At 33.5% G+C, this 19,010-nt stretch overlaps 1 protein-coding gene across 1 annotated transcript in view; it reads right to left on the bottom strand.

The window, feature by feature from the left end:
- CFAP47 (cilia and flagella associated protein 47) overlaps positions 1 to 19,010 on the bottom strand; it is a 427,534-nt gene that overhangs the window by 66,851 nt on the left and 341,673 nt on the right. Inside the window, exon 57 of the mRNA XM_015127166.3 lies at positions 17,356 to 17,454. Within this exon, the coding sequence (XP_014982652.3) occupies positions 17,356 to 17,454 (99 nt within the window). The remainder of the gene's footprint in view (positions 1 to 17,355; positions 17,455 to 19,010) is intronic.

Raw genomic sequence — 19,010 nt, 5'->3', positions numbered from 1 at the left:
ATGTCAGAAAGGTTTTCTGTTGTTAGGCCACTTTTTTCCAGGTCCTTTGGCTAGGGGGAATAGGTTTTAGGGGGAACTTTTTTGTTTTTACTTGTTGGTAGTTCTGGATGGGAGCCTTCTGGAGTACCTTGTCTAAGATATACGAGACGTGATAAGCCAATCCTTGGCTTAATCACATCTGAAAAATCTTTACAATATTAGTTAGCATTCACAGGTTCTAGAAATTAGAATGTGGGAAAATTAAGTTCTATGTTGTTGTAGATCCAAGTTCCCCTTTTCCTTGCTGTTTGTCACACATCCTCTGATCATTCTTAGCATGTAGATCTATGTTACGTAGCTCTTGATTCACTCAACTTTCAAAGGTACAAATGGTGTGTAGAATCATTCTCATACTTCAAATGTCTTCGAATTCTTTTTCTGTCTTCCTCTTCTGCCACCAGCATGGGAGAAAGTTCTCTACTTTCACAGGTTCATGTGATTAGATTAGGCCCACCTGGATAATCTCCCTTTTTAAGATCAACTGTGCCATAACACTGCTGTAATTTGGATATGGTTTGCTTGTCCCGGCCAAATATTATGTTGAAACTTGATCCCCAGTGTTGGCGGTGGGGCCTAACGGGAAGTGTTTGGATCATGGAAGAAGATCCCTCATACATAGATTAATGCCCTCTTTTGGAGGGTGTAGTGAGTTTCCACTCTATTGGTTCCCATGAAAGCTGGTTATTAAAAGAGACTGGTACCTCTCCCCCTCTCTCTTGCTTCCTCTCTCACCATATGATCTGCACACTCTGGCTCCCCTTCACCTTCATCCGTGGGTGGAAGCAGCCTGAGGCTCTCACCAGAAGCAGATGTTGGTGTCATGCTTCTTGTACAGCCTACAGAACCATGAGCCAAATGAACCATTTTTCTTTATAAATGACCCAGTCTCTGGAATTTCTTCATAGGAACACAAAGCAGATGAATACAATAAATAATAAATAACAAAAACGTAAGAGTGATATTTCATAACATTCACAGGTTCCAGGAGATGTGACCTGGAATCTTGAGGCTGTATTAGTTTCCTGTGACTGCTATAACAAATTACCACACAATGGGTGGCTTAAAGAAAAATAAATTTATTCTCTTAGAGTTCTGTAGGCCAGAAGTTAGAAATCAGATTGTTGGTAGGGCTGTGTTCTTTCTAAAGGCTCTAGGGGAATGTTTGTTCTTCGTCTCTTCAGAATTTTGGTGGCTGTTGGTATTCATTGGCTTGTGACTGTATCTTTCTTTAGTCTGTCTTCATATTGCCTTCTCCCTTGTGTCTGTCCAAACACCCTCTGCCTTTCTTTTATAAGGATACATGTGATTCTATTTAGGGCCCTCCTAGATAATCCAGCATAAACCTCTCCTATTAGAATCATTAATTTAATCATCCCTTTTGTTATATAGGGTGATTTTTGCCATATAAGGTAATATTCATAGTTTCTTGGGATTAGAAAGTTGATATATTTTTGAGGCAGGGGGTATCTGTTTAGCTTATCAAACTAGGTGACAGATAAGATGATAATTGAAAGTAGTTTGGTAGAGGTAGATGTCATGTTAAGAAGAGGAATATTCAGGATGCATTTTTTAAAAATGTTGGTAGCACTTGTTGACAGGTTGGTTGGGCGATGTGAGAGAAAGGTGAGAGCAAGGATGACACCATGATATTTTGTGTTAGTATCTATCATGGCAGAGTTGCAATTCATGAGACAAGTAAAACTGAAGGACAAAGTGTTTTGGAGAGATTTATTTTGTTTTGGGACATGTAAAATTTAGAGATTTCAATTAGATATGTAAATATAGATAATATGTAGGCCATTGAATTTTTAAGCCCAGGTTTTAAAATGTTTGTGGGTTGGAAAAAAATTAAAAACTTGAGAATGACTAACAGACACATGGCATCTAAAACCATGAGCCTGGATGAGATCACCTATGGTATGAACATAGATAGAGATCCATAAAATTCATCATAGACTGCTGTAAAAGAACCAAACACCATGTTCTGTAATACTCCAACATTTAGAGTATTTGAGATCAAAAGCCACAAGCAAAAGAAAGCAACACTTTGCAGGATGTGAGGTAGGAAAACAGCTAGGATAGTGTGATAGCCTAGAAGGCAACTGAAAAACTATTTCAGGCTGCAGGGGTTGAGGTGAGGTAAGATTAGGAGAATGAGTTCATAGTTAAATTTGGCAACACAGAGATCATATAAACCTTGATAAGTGTTGCTTTTATACAGTGTTAAGAAATAGCCTGATTGAACTGGCTCAAGAAAAAAAAAAGTGGGAGGTTTGGAATCGGAGTACTTAACTCTTCAGGTGTCATCAATTTTTAGGAGCTTTAATATAAAGGAAAGACACAAAATCGGGTGATATCTTGTAGGAGATGATGTGAGGATAAGCATTAATTTTTAATACAAGTAAAATTGCACAACTTTATATAAAAATTAGAATAATTTAGAAGAGAAAAAATTTATGAAGCTACTGATAAAAAAGGATATCTGGAGTCATCACAGATGGAATCAGTGTACAATTATATACGGACCTAAAGAAAAGGGTAACAGGAATTCATCCACTGTAACAGGAGGGAAGGCAGACCATATGGTGACAAGTACAGTCATCTGTTTCATTGAGATTGTGGAAACTTTTGGAGGTTCTCATTTGATTGCCTGTAGCCTGTATTTTTCTCAATGAATTAGTACTCTAGGTCATTAGTTAAAACTGAGAATGTAGATTTTGGAAGTATGAGGAAGGAGTTAGGTGGATGGAATTGTCAAGAGTGAGAGGGCTCAGGAAATGTAATATGACTGCAAGAATTCCTTAGGGAACAATTTATATTTAGTGGTCATGGATTTAATGTGATCCCTTTCAGCACATTTGTATATTTTTATTCAGCTACATTTATCTGAACAGAGACAGACATAGATGAGCTCGCCATTCACAATTACAACTATTACATAAGGTAGGGGAAAGGGATACTGAGGAAGCAAGGAAGATGAGACTATATGCAAGAGATTTATTATACCTATGGACCATGAAATTGATTTGGTGAAGTGAAGGTATGAGAAAGGGCAAGTTGTGAGCATGTTCCAGAATTGCAGTACTAGAGGGAAAGAACTGGAAAGAGAGGAGGTGGGAGTAAGAGAATGAGACACTTGAAATGGAGACTATGGAGGGATTGAAGTTGTTGGGAATGAGAGTACAGAGTCTGAACATAGGCATGGCCAAGTTGGGTAAAGAGCGGGTAACTGAGGTAAGGCACAACAGTTATAGAAGAGATCAACTATGTGGATATTGAAGTCAAACAGAATTTTAAGAAATATAGTGTTGGAGCTACAGACATTTTCTTTGATGGTTGAAAAATCAAAAGTAGAGATTTTTAGGAGAGAGGGAGAATGGTCTAGAAGCAGAAATGTAGAAGAAGGAGGACACCTACCTTACCTCCATACCCAGGATTGTGAGTGTGTGGGAAAAAGCCACAGCTTAGAAAGGCTGTAGGGGAAGAAGTATCTACTCAGGGAAGAGTCAGCTTCCAAGAAAGTACAGAGAAAATTCAGATAAGTTGATGTAGAGAATAGGCAGTATTTTTCTGATGATAGAATATGAGTTTGAATCAATGGTATGGTGAAGTTTTAGGATTAGGAAAGGAGTGAGAACTATGGTAAAAAAAAATGTAGATGTATGCTGTACTTTGGGATAGATATGAATGCAAAGGATGAAGGATGACCTAAAAGAACTGGTATTCACATGGTAACAGAATAAAGAGAGATAAATGTATAATAAGATGCTTCCACATGGAAGTAAGATAGATAGTGGTAGAAAAATCTCACACCCCCAGCTACCTTTTGGAGATGTGACATTGGAGATGGGACAGAATTGATAGCTTTGAAAATAAACATTACATATAAAGATTTGCCGATGGCCTGAAAATAATCCACTAATTATTCAACACACTCTAATTACCTAAACCTATGTATATACTTTGCTGTATATGGGCTTAGCAGTCCCAAAATTTAGCCCTCACTAATAACACACTAATGTCATATGTGGAGAGTTTGCTAATGTACCCAGGAATTGAGTACTCAATTGCAAAATAATTGTCTCATCATTTGCCATTTTACTCCTACTAGTTTTCTTCCTGATAAAACTTGTGACAAATATCACAGCACCATTTATATGCAATAATAAAATGAACAATAGTCAACGATGGCTTCTTCCTCTCCTTGACAGGGGCAGGGATTCCAGCATATGCCCAGTGCTTCAGAAAGGATACCCATTATAGCTACCAGAAGTCAGGAAGAATTAACAGTGACAAAAAGTAATGTGTGGTTGTGCCCAGTCAAAATAGGAAAACTCTAAAATGAATGTTTTCATAGAATGCATTCATCATTTTCCTTTTATGAGATAACTGAAAAAACATAAATCTAATCCTTTCTGTAAGAATTAATTTTGACTTGCCCACAAAGCTGATGACAGTAGAGAGTTTCATTTGTGTACTTATTTCCTACTTATGGAGACATGACAACTTCTATTCATTTAATATTACATTTAGACTTAAATATACATAGGAATGTTAGCTAAAAGAAAAAAAGATAATTTTAATTCAGTTGTAATTAAATTTTTGACATATCAGATAGAGTTCCGACTGCATTTGATGGATTGATTTTCATTTTAAACTCTTCTTATCCAATATATTTTGTTATTTCCAGAAATTTTACTTTAAATTAAATAAAGATTTGAAATAATCAAATATTTTAATTAAACTTACTGGTTGAATATAATATCTACCTGGAATTAGAATTTGATATATTTTTCCAATAAAAAGTAAATAAGCAACTTAATATGTGTTTATCATAAAACAGAACTTTTCATATTTAAAGTGTACCACACAGCTCCTAATGCATGGCTTAGAACACATTTTAGCTTATCAGAGTCTGAGAATTAAAACAAAAATTCTAAGCCTACAAAATCACATTACAAGGAGGTTTTAAACAACATGTTGATATGACCCAATTTATTTTTTGTTACAAAATATCACTCTGGGTTCTGTGTGAATAGACTGCATGGTGCAAGACTAAAATAAAGGAAGCTGTTGTAGCAGCTCAGATGGTGTAGACGAGGGTCTAAGTGGTGGAGGTAGGAAGAAGTGGTCAGAAATGTGATACATCTTGATGGCTTTACTATCAGTATTTACTGATGTGCTGGAAATTTGCAGTGAGACAAAAATAAAGTAAGTACAACTCCTAAGTTTTTGGCAAGATAAAACTAGATAAATAATGGTGCCATTAACTGATACGGAAAAATCTTTGGGGAGTAAATTAGGAAGAGGATGAAGGGGTAAATATATCAAGAATAATATTTAGTTTGAGAATTGTACTGGAAAACCATGTGAAGAAGAAAATGTGCAGTTATAACTCAGGAGAGAGTTTGTAGTTGAAAGTATGAATAAGGAAGCCACTATGTATAGATGGTATCCATAAGACCGCAATAAATGACCAGGAAGATAATATAATTAAAGAAGAGGCAGGAGTGAGTCCACAATCTAGCCAAAATTTAGAGTTATGATAGCAGGTAAGAGCAGAAAAGAAGACTTAGGAAGAGTGAACAATGACAGATTAGAAAAAAAAAAGTCAAGTGAATATAACATTTCAAGAAGGAGAGAAAAGTCAATTATATTCAATGCTATTGAGAGAGAATGTAAGATAAAGAAATTAACCTTTAAATTTTGCCGCATGGAAGCCCTGATATTTTTAACAAAAGCAGTTTCAGTAAAGTTGACTGGATTAAGTCTTCAATGAAGTAAGTTAGAAAATTGGTGGCAAAGAAGTACAGACCGTGAATACAGACAACTCTTTCTAGGAATTTTGATTCGTAAGAGAAGTAACTGTTTGGACGATGGGATAAAAGTGTTTATTTATATATATAGATATTGTAACATGCTGGTATATACTGTAGGAATAATCTAAAAGAGGGAATCATTGATATAGGTAGATATAGGTGACATGAGGGATAATTGAGGGGTATGATCATTGAAAAACTAGAATAGGTAGAATCTAGGGTTCAAGTAGAGGGGTTGGCTTTAGATGGTGGCACAGACAATTTAGTCTTAGTAATGGAAGTAAAGTCAGAGCTTTCTTTTTTGCTTTCTTTGTCCTCCAGCCATGTTCAGCTATTTGTGTGCAAGTGTAGAAAGGGCAGAGAGTTGGCTTATGCCTGATGTAGTAGACTGGGTCACTGTTCCAGATATTTCACTCCTCTTTATTATTAGGTAATCAGGGCCCTTGCTTTGATTTTGATTTGACATTGATGCATCCCATGTTAAGGTAGGCAGAGTATATTTCCCATCTCCACTGATAATGAGTATAACCATGTGACTTAATTTGGCCAACGGAATGTGGATTTAGGTGATAATATACAAGTTGAGAACTTAAGAGGTATATTGGATTTCCACTTGCCCTCTTGTGCATCTTCTAACCACAATGAGAAGAACATGTTCTAGCCATGTCTCAGAATGTGTATATAGAGCAGTCCTTAATCTGATGCAAAAATCTAAAATGCCCAGCTGATAAGCAGATCCATGAACAAAAAAATAAATAAAATAAATGTTTCGGTTGTAAGACACTGAGATTACAGGGTTAGTTGCTACTCAGTATTAATGCAACAATCACTGACTAATTCATCACGGTTCTGGTTTTGCCTAGTGAATATTAATAGAAGCTGGAAGATATACAATAAAATTGAAAGCACAAGGAAGCAAGTGACTATAATTATTGAAAATCTGTAAAGATCATTTATCAGAAGTTTGGGATATAAATGTTCAGTGTACTAAAATACACATACTTGTACAAAAAAGATATGATAGATTTATCCAATGCTTTGTTGAAAATAAAGAATATATTACACATTTTCAAAGATCTAAGAATTTAGCAAAATAAAACTAGATTATCATGTCAGAACTAGCTCTTAATTATCTGTGCTATTGCTACTTGTCATGTTTGCTTTTATTTTAAGCATTTTACATTATTCTAATGATATATCAATGATTTTTCTAGGAATTAACATAAGCTAACTGTCTAGTTTTGATATCCTCCTTGTTCTGCTTTTTGTAAAGTAGCAACCAAAACTCATCAAATTACTTACCCAAATTTACCTTAAATTAAAAAAACACTCCCATGATCTTATAGAAATTACATGCTATGCAATAGATTTTTAATAACAAAACACAAAAACAAATGACATCTGGAATAATGCCAGAAATGATATTTTTCAACTGACAAATTTTTTATAACTTATTATTGAAAATGTACACTTATCAGAATGAGGAAATTAACATTGGAACAAGATAATTAAATTATATATTATATTCAAATTTGTCAATTATTCCACTGCTGTTCTTTCATTTCACAGAATACAATCCAAGATTTCACATTGCATTTAGATGCTGCCATTATCTCTTAGTCTCCTTCAATCTGTGACAAATCCTTAGCCTTTCTTTGTCTTTCACGACTTTGTCACCTTTGAAGAGTACAGTCAATTATTTTATAGAATGTACCTCAATTTGAGTTTGCCTGATTATTTTATGATAAGATTGAGAATATATATTTTGGGGAATAATATCAGAGAGACTATTTCCCCTTTTCAGTGTCTCTTTATCATGGGATACATGATGTTGATATATTTTATTACCAGTGATGATAATCTTTATCATAGGATTGAGGTGGTATCCTGCAGGTTTCATCACTGTAATACTAGTATTTTCTGTTTGTATTTAATAAATATTTCACAGAAATACACTGAGCAGATGCAAATATTCTCTTTGTCTTTGAGCTTTCACCATCTAATTTGATCATCCATAAGTGGATCTTGCTTGTATGAATTATATACTTTGTATTTCTTGAGAACACAAAACCTCAGTTGATTATATTTGTGTGTCTAAAACTGGGCTTTCCCTTGTGCTCATTTGATTCATATGTCTATCTTTAGCCAATACAAATTTAGGTAGGTTTTAAGTTTATCCTTAACTCTGTTAGTGTACATCTTCCAATTTTGCTCTTCTTTTACAAAAATTTTTTGGACATTACTGTTCTTTTGTCTTTTCATATGCATTTTAGAACAAGCTTGTCAATATCTACAAAAAAGCATATTGGGACATAGATTGGAAATTCATTTGATCTATATATCAAGTTAAAGAACATTGCCATTTTAACAATATTAGGTCTTCCAATCAATAAACATAATACACTTCCTATTTATTTGGGCTTACTGGATTTTGTTCATCAGGGTTTTGTAGTATTTAGTATATAGATCTTGCATGTGTTTTGTTAAATTTTTATTTAACAACTGCAGAGTTTTTGTTGTATTTGTAAATGACATTTTTAATGTCAAATTTCAATTATCTATTACTAATATAATGAAATGGGATTGATTTTTGTATATTCAACATAAGGAGTCTTTTAAAAAGTAATTTCACCTTTTATATTCTCTACAGAGGGAACATGTGTGGGTTTGTTACATGGGTATATTGCATGATGCTGAGGTTTGGGGTATGAATCCCATCATGCAGGTAGTGAGCATGGGACGTAATAAGTCGTTTTTCAACTCAATCCCCCTTCCCTCTCACCCTCACAGTGTTTATTGTTTCCCATAATTATGTCCATGTATACTCAATGTTTCTCTCCCACTTGCAGGTGACAGCATATGGTATTTCGTTTTCTGTTCCTGCATTAACTTACTTAGGATTATTGCCTTCAGCTGCATCCACGTTGCTGCAGAGGAAAGGATGTCATTGTTTTTAAATGCTGTATGATATATATGCACCACATTTTCTTTATTCAGTCCACGGTTGATGGGCACCTAGATTGATTCCATATCTTTGCTATTGTGAATAATGTTATGATGAACATATGCATGCTTGAGTCTTTTATGGTAGAATGATTTATTTTCTTTTGAGTATATACCCAGTAATGGAATTGCTGGGTCAAATGGAAGCTCTGTTTTAAGTTCTTTGAGAAATCTCCAAATGGCTTTCCACAGAAGCTGAACTAATTTGCATTCCCACCAACAGTGTAGAAGTTTGGTTTTCTCCACAACCATGCCAGCATCAGGTATTATTTGATTTTTTAATAATAGCCATTCTGACTAGCATGAGATGGTACTGCCTTGTGGTTTTGATTTGCATTCCTCTAATGATTAGTGATGTTGAGCATTTTTTTCATGTTTGTTGGCTGCTTTTACATCTTCTTGTGAAAAGTGTTTTTTCATGTCCTTTGTCCATTTTTAATGAGATTGTTTGTTTTTGACTTGTTGATTTGTTGAAGTTCCTGATAGATTCTGGATACTGACCTTTGTCAGATGTAAAGTTTGTCAATATTTTCTCCCAATGTGTTTACTGTGTTTACAGGTTTTTGTATGTTTGTTGGTCTGTTTGTCTCTGTGCAGAAAACTTTAGTTTAATTAGGTCCCATTTGTCAATTTTTGCTTTGTTGCAATGGATTTTGGTGATTTAGCTGAAAATTCTTTACCAAGGCCAATGTAGAGAAAGATATTCTCTAGATTTTCTTGTAGGATTTTTATTGTTTGAGGTCTTACATATACATCTTTAATATATCCTGAGTTAATTTTTGTATATGGTAAAAGGGAGGGGTCCAGTTTCATACTTTTGTACATGGCTAGCCAGTTATCCCAACATCATTTATGGAAGAGGGTGTCCTTCCCCCAGTTGCATTGTCAGGCTGAAAATTTTCCCAAGTTTTATGCTCTGTTTCCCTTTTAAATATAAGTTCCAATTCCAAACCATCTCTTTGTGAATTCCTAAAACTGAACACTCTTAAGAGCACCTAGGTCACATCTTGAACACTTTGCTGCTTAGAAATTTCTTCTGCCAGGTATGCTAAATCATCTCTCTTAAGTTCAAAGTTCCACAGATCTCTAGGGCAGGGGCAAAATGTCACCAGTCTCTTTGCTAAAGCATAACAAGAATCACCTTTATTCCAGTTCCCAACAAGTTCCTCATCTCCATCTGAGACCACCTCAGCCTGGACTGCATTGTCCATATCACTATCAGCATTTTGGTCAAAGCCATTCAACAAGTTTCTGGGAAGTTCCAAACTTTCCCACATCTTCCTGTCTTCTAAGCCCTCAAAACTGTTCAAACCTCTACCTATTACCCAGTTTCAAAGTCGCTTCTACATTTTTGGGTGTCTTTATAATAGCACAATTCAAATCAAAATCCTAGCACATTTGTGTGTGTGTGTGTGTGTGTGTGTGTGTGTGTGTGTGTGTGTGTGTGTTTGGAAATTGGCTAGCTGATTCCAAAATTCTTATGTAAATGCAAAGGATCTAGAATAACTATAAAAATCCTGAACAAGAGAAAAAGTTTGAAGTATTGATGTTACGAAATATCAAGACTTACTATACAGCTATAGTAGTGGACAGTATGGTATTAGTGTAAGGACAGATGAAAAGAATATTTGAACTAAATAAAATCTAGAAACAGGCCCATTTATATACTGTCACTTGATTTTGGAGAAAAATAGTACAAAAATACAATGAAAGAAAGTATGACTTTACCCATAAATGCTGCTAGGAAAATTTGGTATACATAATGACTAAATGGAACTTCGAGTCCTATATCTTACCATACTTGAAATTATTGAGATAGGTATCATGAAAAGTAAACAACAAAGCTTCTAGGTAAAAGACAAATATATCTTCATGACTTTTTATGCCCCAGATTGTAGAGATTATAGCCAGTATATAGTACCTAAATTTCAGCTGAAGCGAGTCACCTGACCAAGGTAAAACTCCTTTCCTAAGGGCAGACTGCATTCAATGAATAATTGATGTGGAAGGCGAGGGAGGGATGTGCAAAATCCTGGTATCTTCATCCCAAATTGGGGTAACTCAGGAGCTATCCTAGCTTCAGTGCTAGCCACTGTGTGAGTTGACACCTTTGTCCCCACCTTCTCCCCCTACTCAATCCTGCTTCATCCTCTTCCCTCAGTGGTGTTGATCCTCAGAGCACTCCCTAATACACTTCCTACCCACTACCTTCCTTTTCAGAGTCTTCTTCCCAGGAAAACTATTCTGTAACAGTGATGTTTAAGATACTTTCAAGTGATACTTGGATCTATATGTTTACATTTTTTAAGTTATTTATTGGTGTTTTATAGAAGTACTGTGTAGAGGGTGAGAGTCCAAGCCCCAAATTCAAACCTGAGTTCCAGCAGGTACTGTCTGTGAGTTCCTGGGCATAACTCCTATATATCTCAGCATATTCATCTCTAACACAGGAATATTAATGGAATTTATCTTATAGCATTGTAAGGACTAAATCAATTAATATTTGTAAAGTGCTTAAAATAGTTCCTGGCACATTGTATATTGCTATTGTTCATGGTAAATGACACCATTTTCCATTAGAATGCCTTTAAGTAAATTATTATATAGGTGATACAAAGATATGCCAAAAATTGTGAAGGTAATATATGAATAACTGAAATATGGAGAGTCTTTTCTAACAGAAATGTTGAAGAAGAGTAAAATATATGAAGGGTTAGGAATGTCAAAAGGAATAAGGCTGGATAATTTTTTTATATCTATTTAAATCTAGATACAGATGTAACTGTAGATATAGATATCAATTGTTCCATAAGAAGTTATTTTTTAGAAAACTGGTATTCACCAAGATACCAAAATTATTTAATCAATTAGTAATTTTAGTTTATAAAATTAAAACCATTTGTTTAGGAATTGTTTTATCTAGAAAAAAATGGATTTCATAAGAAAAATGACTCTTTCTTTCTTTTCCAGTAATGTATTTCCTGGCATGTAACAGCAGGTGAGAGATCTTGTTTTATATAAAATTGAGGAAAAGTAGGAGTCCATTTTAAAGTTAACCTATTTTCATCTATACAAATAATCCCAATAACATATATTTGTACATAGTTTTAGTGTTTAGAAATGTCTTCACGTACACATTTGTGTATGTTTATCAAAAAGTCTTATTAGGTAAAACTGATATTTTTATAATGTCCAAAATAGGGTTCATACAGGATAGAAACTGTCCAAGCTAATACAGCATATCCATGTTACAGTCAAAAGAACACAGATTATTTGACCATAATGTTCAATCCCCATACCTTGGCTACTTTCCTAAGGTTCTAGATCTAATTTTACATCTATGTGTAGATTTGTAAAGTAGCACTTTATTCTCTAGTGCTACAGTATGTAACACTAGAGATGTAATCATGCTAAACCTCCAACTTTTTTAAAATGTTAGTCAGAGGACCCAGTACGATGTTACAGCTAATGTATTTCCACAAGTTTAATCTTGTTTCAGTAACATTTGATTCTTTCCTATTAAAAGAGAAAAAAGAATACTGCAAGTCCTATAACTTTATTAGCTTTGTAGAAGGATGTCCTTTGAAATCACAATTCACCTACACTCTTGTCTCGTTCTTGGTTATTTGACCTAATTAAATCTGTAGACAAGATAACATTTCAAAGTGAAAACCTGGCAAGTTAAGATTCTTCACTGACAGAAATACCCTTTTCTTCTTCCTGTCTAGTTCTTGTCACCAGTTTTGAATGATAACGAAAGGAACAGTGAACTTTCTAAAAACAAAATGAAGTACTTCGCTATCTATAGTATATTATAAAACTCATTGCAAGGAAATAGTTTCTAGAAACATATTTGCTTAAAGGAATAAAAGGGCTGTGAACCCTTTTCCCAATGGGAAAAATATAGTGTCAATGGCTAGAGCTCCAATCTAGGTCAACATATAACTACATCTAGATCTAATTTTACTAAACAACTGTATAAGCACAAGGAATTATAAAATTTCTGAAAGAAGGTAATATGAGAAATATTTACAGAAATTATTTTTATCCATGTCCTTTTGTAATATAGAGACTAAAATTTTTGTAAAGTCAGATTGACTGGGATGATGAATAGAGTGGCTGCTATTATGAAATGGAGCAGTAGCAGTCACACTTTGTTAGTCGTAACAGCTGTCACTCGTTCTCCCTTACTGCCTAATATTGAACAGAATTGAATAGAATGCATTGTCACATCATATGGCAAATTAGAAGGTGCAAGTTTAGAACTTCCCTGCTGAACCAGTTCATGAGAAAATAACATTTATAAAAGTATATCTCTTGGCCAAATACATGTTTGAAATACATATCACTTTCTCTATCTAAAAATACACACAGCATTAGAGAGAGAGAGAGAGAGAGAGAGAGAGAGAGAGAGAGAGAGAAAGGCCTAGGAAACCCTGCCATAAAGAAACTTTGTTTAGCCAAGTATTTCTCAAATTCATTTAAGCATAGAACTTAGGGTTTTTATTTGTTTTTAATTATATTTTTGTAGCTACATAGTAGGTGTATATAACTTAGTTGTTTCTGTTTCTTTGTGTTTTTGTTTTTACAACATACTTATGTAAACACTGGTCAAGGATAAGGTAATCTTTTCAGTTCTCAAATATTCACCAAAAAAAATGTTCTATGTTAATGTAGGAATACTTAGTTTTAAGGGTATAAACGCTTTGTCTGTTACATGATAGTATCCCTAGAGGTAATTTTTGTAATACTGATAGTGCCCAATGTCTTATGCCAATAGTGATATAAGAAGCCAAGCTTCCATTTCTGTTGTACTCTTAATGTTTTATGTTCCTCAAATAAGTAGGAAAAACTCCTACATCTAGTATTATAGCATGTACAAATATCAGAGTAAGCAAAAAGTTTCTATAAAATAAACAAACCCCTTTGGAGATCTTATTATATAGAGCAGCAGGGAGCACATTATGAACTGTCAAATACACTACATAGGCCGGTGTGCATTGTTTATCTTAGAAAGCAAGTCATGGCAGAAACTAGAGAAAACAATAAGAAATTCACCAAGAAACTGATTTAAATTTGAAAAAAATATTTTATGACAATAAGAAAAATGGAAATTATAATAAACTACATTTAATTTCTATTTTTCAGGCTAAAATTCTTAAAATTGGAACACAAATGTTGGTCTCTATGTTGCATAAAAATTGCATTATATACAACTACTAAATGTGGTATTTAAAATAAAAGTAGTTATTAGAAGGTTTATATTTTTGTTTTGTAAATATAGATTTTATTGACAGTCATAAATACTGTGTTTCAAAATAGTGAGGAAATGAATGTCCCTGAAAAAAAAGTTTAAATACTATAAAGATGTAGTTGTCCCCAAATGTAATTGCCATTAAGTAATTATTGGGATTTGGGAGGGGTTTGATAAAAATGTATTATAATTTTTACTAGAAGAATAAGTAGGTAAGAGAAAATAAACCATTTAAAAGACACTAGAAAGAAAGAAAGAAAATAGGAAAACAAAACCATGGGGTTTAAACTGTATGGCACTGGCATTAGATCTGAAATACAGATGCATGGAAAAGTATATATATGACCTGAATATCAGATAAGTCACATTGCAAACATAAATAGCAACAAAATAATTATTATTATTCAAGAAAAAAATGGAAAAGTGGCCAATTGAGGGGCATTCAAATTAGGTTTTCATTACATAGCAAAAAAGCACAATATAGATGAACTGAAAGAGAAAAATTGCCTACCTACCTGTAACCATTTCCTCATTAAAAGCAAAGGAGAAGAAAAAGAAAATGTAGGTGAATTTTCAATTGATTTCACAATGTGGAACGACATTGAAAGTGTGGAATCAATGGAAGAAATGTTAAAAACAGAAAATGGCTCAAGTATTTAATGAATCAGTAAAATTAAGTATCAGCAGACGTATAAATAGTTGCCACAAATATAACAATATTATTTGACATGAAGGCAGTTTTCAATTTTTTGCTATTATAAAAAATGCAATATCAAGTGTATTTATTCATACATTAACCATACTTTGAATATATCTTTGTTTTAATTTTTAATTTTTGCTGGTATCTGGTAGGTATATATATCCATGGGGTATATGGCATATTTTGATACAGGCAAAGAATGTGTGATAATCACATCAGGGTAAGTGGGATATCCATCACTTCAAGCATTTATGCTTTGTGTTACAAATAGTCCAATTATACCCTTTCAGTTATTTTTAAATGTACAATTAAATTATTTTTTACTATAGTCACTTTGTTGTGTTAGGAAATACTAGAACTTATTCATTCTTTCTATTTTTTGGTATCCATTAACCCTCCCCTCTTCTCCTCATGGCCCCACCCCTACCCATTACTCTTCCCAGTCTCTGGTAACCATCATTCTACTCTCTATCTCCATGAGTTCGATTGTTTTATTTTTAGATCCCACAAATAAGTGAGAACATGAGAAGTCTGTCTTTCACTTAACATAATGACCTCCAGTTTTATCCATGTTGTTGCAAATGGCACTCTCTCTCCCTCTCTTTTATGGCTGAATAGTACTACATTGTGTATATGTACCACATTTTCTTTATCCATTCATCTGTTCATGGACACTTAGGTTACTTCCAAATCTGGGCTATTGTGAATAGTGCTGCAATAAACATGGAAGTACAGATATCCCTTCAATATACTGATTTCCTTTCTTTAGGGTATATACCCAGCAGTGGGATTGCTGGATCATATGGTAGTTCTAGTTTTAGTTTTCTGGGGAACCTCCAAACTGATCTTCACAGTAGTTGTACTACTTTACATTCCAACCAACAGAACTGGCATTACTAGGTCAAAAGAATTACAGTTGCAAAGTTTCTTTTAATACGTTACAAAGAGTGCTTTCCAAAAACTATGTAGTAATTCGTATTCCCACAAGTACTGTTTGATTATTCCAGCTTCACTATAGAAACATTAGCGATTGTAGTTCCATTAAAAGACAAAAACAAACTTAAAAAAAGGGAAACAAATCTAGATGGTCATTTTAAAAAATCACTATCTGATTATTAGTGACATTGAACATATGTTAAACCATTTTTTGGCCATTTGTACTTTCGCTTTTGTGAACTGTTGTTCATATTCCTTTTAATGCATTGCAAAGAAATAGCAAAAATTTTGAAATACAAAAAGATTCAGGTATGCCATTAAGCAATGATTTTGATTCTTTGTAAGTTAATTTTTCTGAATTGCACTCTCCATAATTCAGTGAGAATAATAATAACACCCACCTGTCCCTTGAAGTTGTAGAAAATGAATTGAATTAATGACATTTAGGATGTTTTTATAAATGGCTACAGAAAATGTAAGAGAAATTAACCCATTCTTATTGAAATGTTAGTAGTGGTTATTTATTTCAGTTAGTATTTTTGTATTAATTATGTTAAGATAATTCATATATTATATTTACCAAAACAATTATGTTTTGTATTTTTAAAACATTATCATTGTTAAGCAAATTCATACTTTTTTAGCTTTAGATTTTTAAGAAACTTCGTTAGTTCTTAGAATTTTTCCTATTCATCAACACACAGGTGGGGTGGTTAATATATAGAAGAAATAGATATAGCCTGGGCGCGGTGGCCCATGCCTGTAATCCCAGCACTTTGGGAGGCCAAGACAGGTGGATCACCTGAGGTCAGGAGTTCGAGACTAGCTTGACCAGTATGGTGAAACCCAATCTCTACTAAAAATACAAAAATTAGTCACGCGGGATGGTGTGTGCCTGTAGTCCCAGCTACTTGGGAGGCTGAGACAGGTGAATTGCTCGAACCCAGGAGGCAGAGGTTGCAGTGAGCCGAGATTGCGCCACTGCACTCCAGCCTGGGCAACAGAGTGAGTCTCCATCTCAAAACAAAACAAAACAAAACAACAACAAAAATAGTCTCAAAAACAAAACAAAACAAAACAAAACAACAAAAATGTATACCCTGCAATAAATTCACAGTGAAACAGTAGTTAAAACTACTGATACTTTTTATTAGTATTAAAACTACTGATACTACTTTTTATTAGTATCAGTATACTACTTTTTATTAGTATCAGTAGTTTTAACACACTATTTATAATTTTCTGAAATCTTTCTTGACTCATATAACCATGTGTTAAGTGGTATGCTATTCAACCATGGAAAATTTCAAAGTTAAAATACTTGGCAAATCTTACTTATGTTCTGAGGAATTAAAAATAATACAAATGTAATGAATATGTGTGTGTGTGTGTGTGTGTATATATATATATATATATATATATATATATAAAGGTTTTGCCATCCATCCATGCTTTTCTGTCAACTTACTAAAATTTGTTCTAAAATTTTAAAACTATATTTTTAATTTGTGTTAAATATTTACTCAGGCAATAGACATATATTTCATTATCTCTGAAATGCAACAACAAACAGAATGATAGAATGTAAGGTAGAAATCCTGTACCTTGTATTTCACTCACAGAACTAAATCTGAAGGCAGGACTCTCATAGATGAAGCTATCCCAGCAATGATCAATGACAAGATTCCTGGGATGTTCCACACCTAATTAAAAAATAAAGAGATATTACACTTCAATGTCATATTCAAGAAGAAAAACAGCATTGGAGATGGAAATAGAATAAAAATTATCCTCTAATAGGAAACTTATAAGATGAATATCTTTCAAAGTATATTTTAAAATGAGATTTAAATTGTATTTTTGAAGAACATATTTAATAATATAAATGGCTTTATCTATGATGTTTAAAAAAATAAACTCATAAATTCTTGGAACTTTCAGGTGGACACAGTGGCATGTGCCTATAATTCCAGCTACTGGGTAGTCTGAGGCAGGAAGATTGCTTGAGGCCAAGAGTTCAAGGCCAGTCTGGGCAACATAGCAAGACCACATCTCTATATTTTAAAAATCTTCGAATTTTAATTTGAACTACTCAACAAGCAGATACTAAGAGTGAACTACTCAACAAGCAGATATTAAGAGTCTATTTGAGCCTGCTATTTAAAAATAGATTGTACTGATGAATACAGCTGGCCTTCTGTATCCATGGGTTCCACATCCATGGATTCAACCAAAGGCAGATTGAAAATCTTCAAAAAATAATGGATGGTTTTTCCTGGTCTTTATTCCCTACATCATACACTATGACAACTATTTATATAGCATTTACATTGCATTAGGTATTCTAAGTAATCTAGAGATGATTTAAAATATATGAGAGTGTATGTGTAGGTTACATGCACACATTCTGCCATTTTGTGTCAGGGACATGGGGATTCACGGATTGTGATATCCTTGGAGGTTCTGAAATCTATCCACTATGGACACAGAAGGATGGCCTATATATAAATATGCACAAATAGACAACATTTATCCAATGTTAACAATAAGTTTAAACCAATAAATACAAAAATATGTTTATTAATTCTCTATTTAAAAGATAAGCTCTACTTACATTAAAAATATGAGTTGATGGTGCTAAGTGGTTACATTTCAAATGTAAATATATATATATGTTGAAGGAAATGCCAAAAGATATTTACTAACAGTGGTATATGATAAAAGGGAAACATGTTTTGAGATCATTGTATATAGATCAGTGTTTCTAAAAGTGGAGTCTTCTGACAACCTGCACTGGAATAGCTTGTGATGGCAGGGCCTCACCCCAGCCCTTATGAATCAGAATAAATGAATGTGGACCTGGGAATATGAATTTTGATAAGCTCTCAAATATTGTTTACTGAATTTGGAGTGTTATTAATCAAGAATCAAATAAAACAAGTTTCAAATGTTAAGGTAACTTATCAGCATCTAAAAATAAAATAATTGTAAGCAAGTAGAGTCTCAGATTACTCACCAAAAATGGTTGTAATTATTCTACATCTACTTTCTATTAGTACAATAACATTAACTATTTCTCATGAGCAAAATAAACTAAGACAAATAATCCAATTAAACTGAGTTATAAAGACTTAATATATTTGATACCCCAACTTCCCTGCCAAAAAGTCTCAAATTTCTCAATACTATCTATTTATTAATTCAAATGTTTTAAAAGTTGCATGTCTGAATTTGGGAGGGATTTTTAGGTTCCGGGAGT

Source organism: Macaca mulatta, chromosome X (assembly GCF_049350105.2).
Source record: "Macaca mulatta isolate MMU2019108-1 chromosome X, T2T-MMU8v2.0, whole genome shotgun sequence".
NCBI classification, from domain to species: Eukaryota; Metazoa; Chordata; class Mammalia; order Primates; family Cercopithecidae; genus Macaca; species Macaca mulatta.
This window is presented reverse-complemented; position numbering and strand designations above follow the sequence as displayed.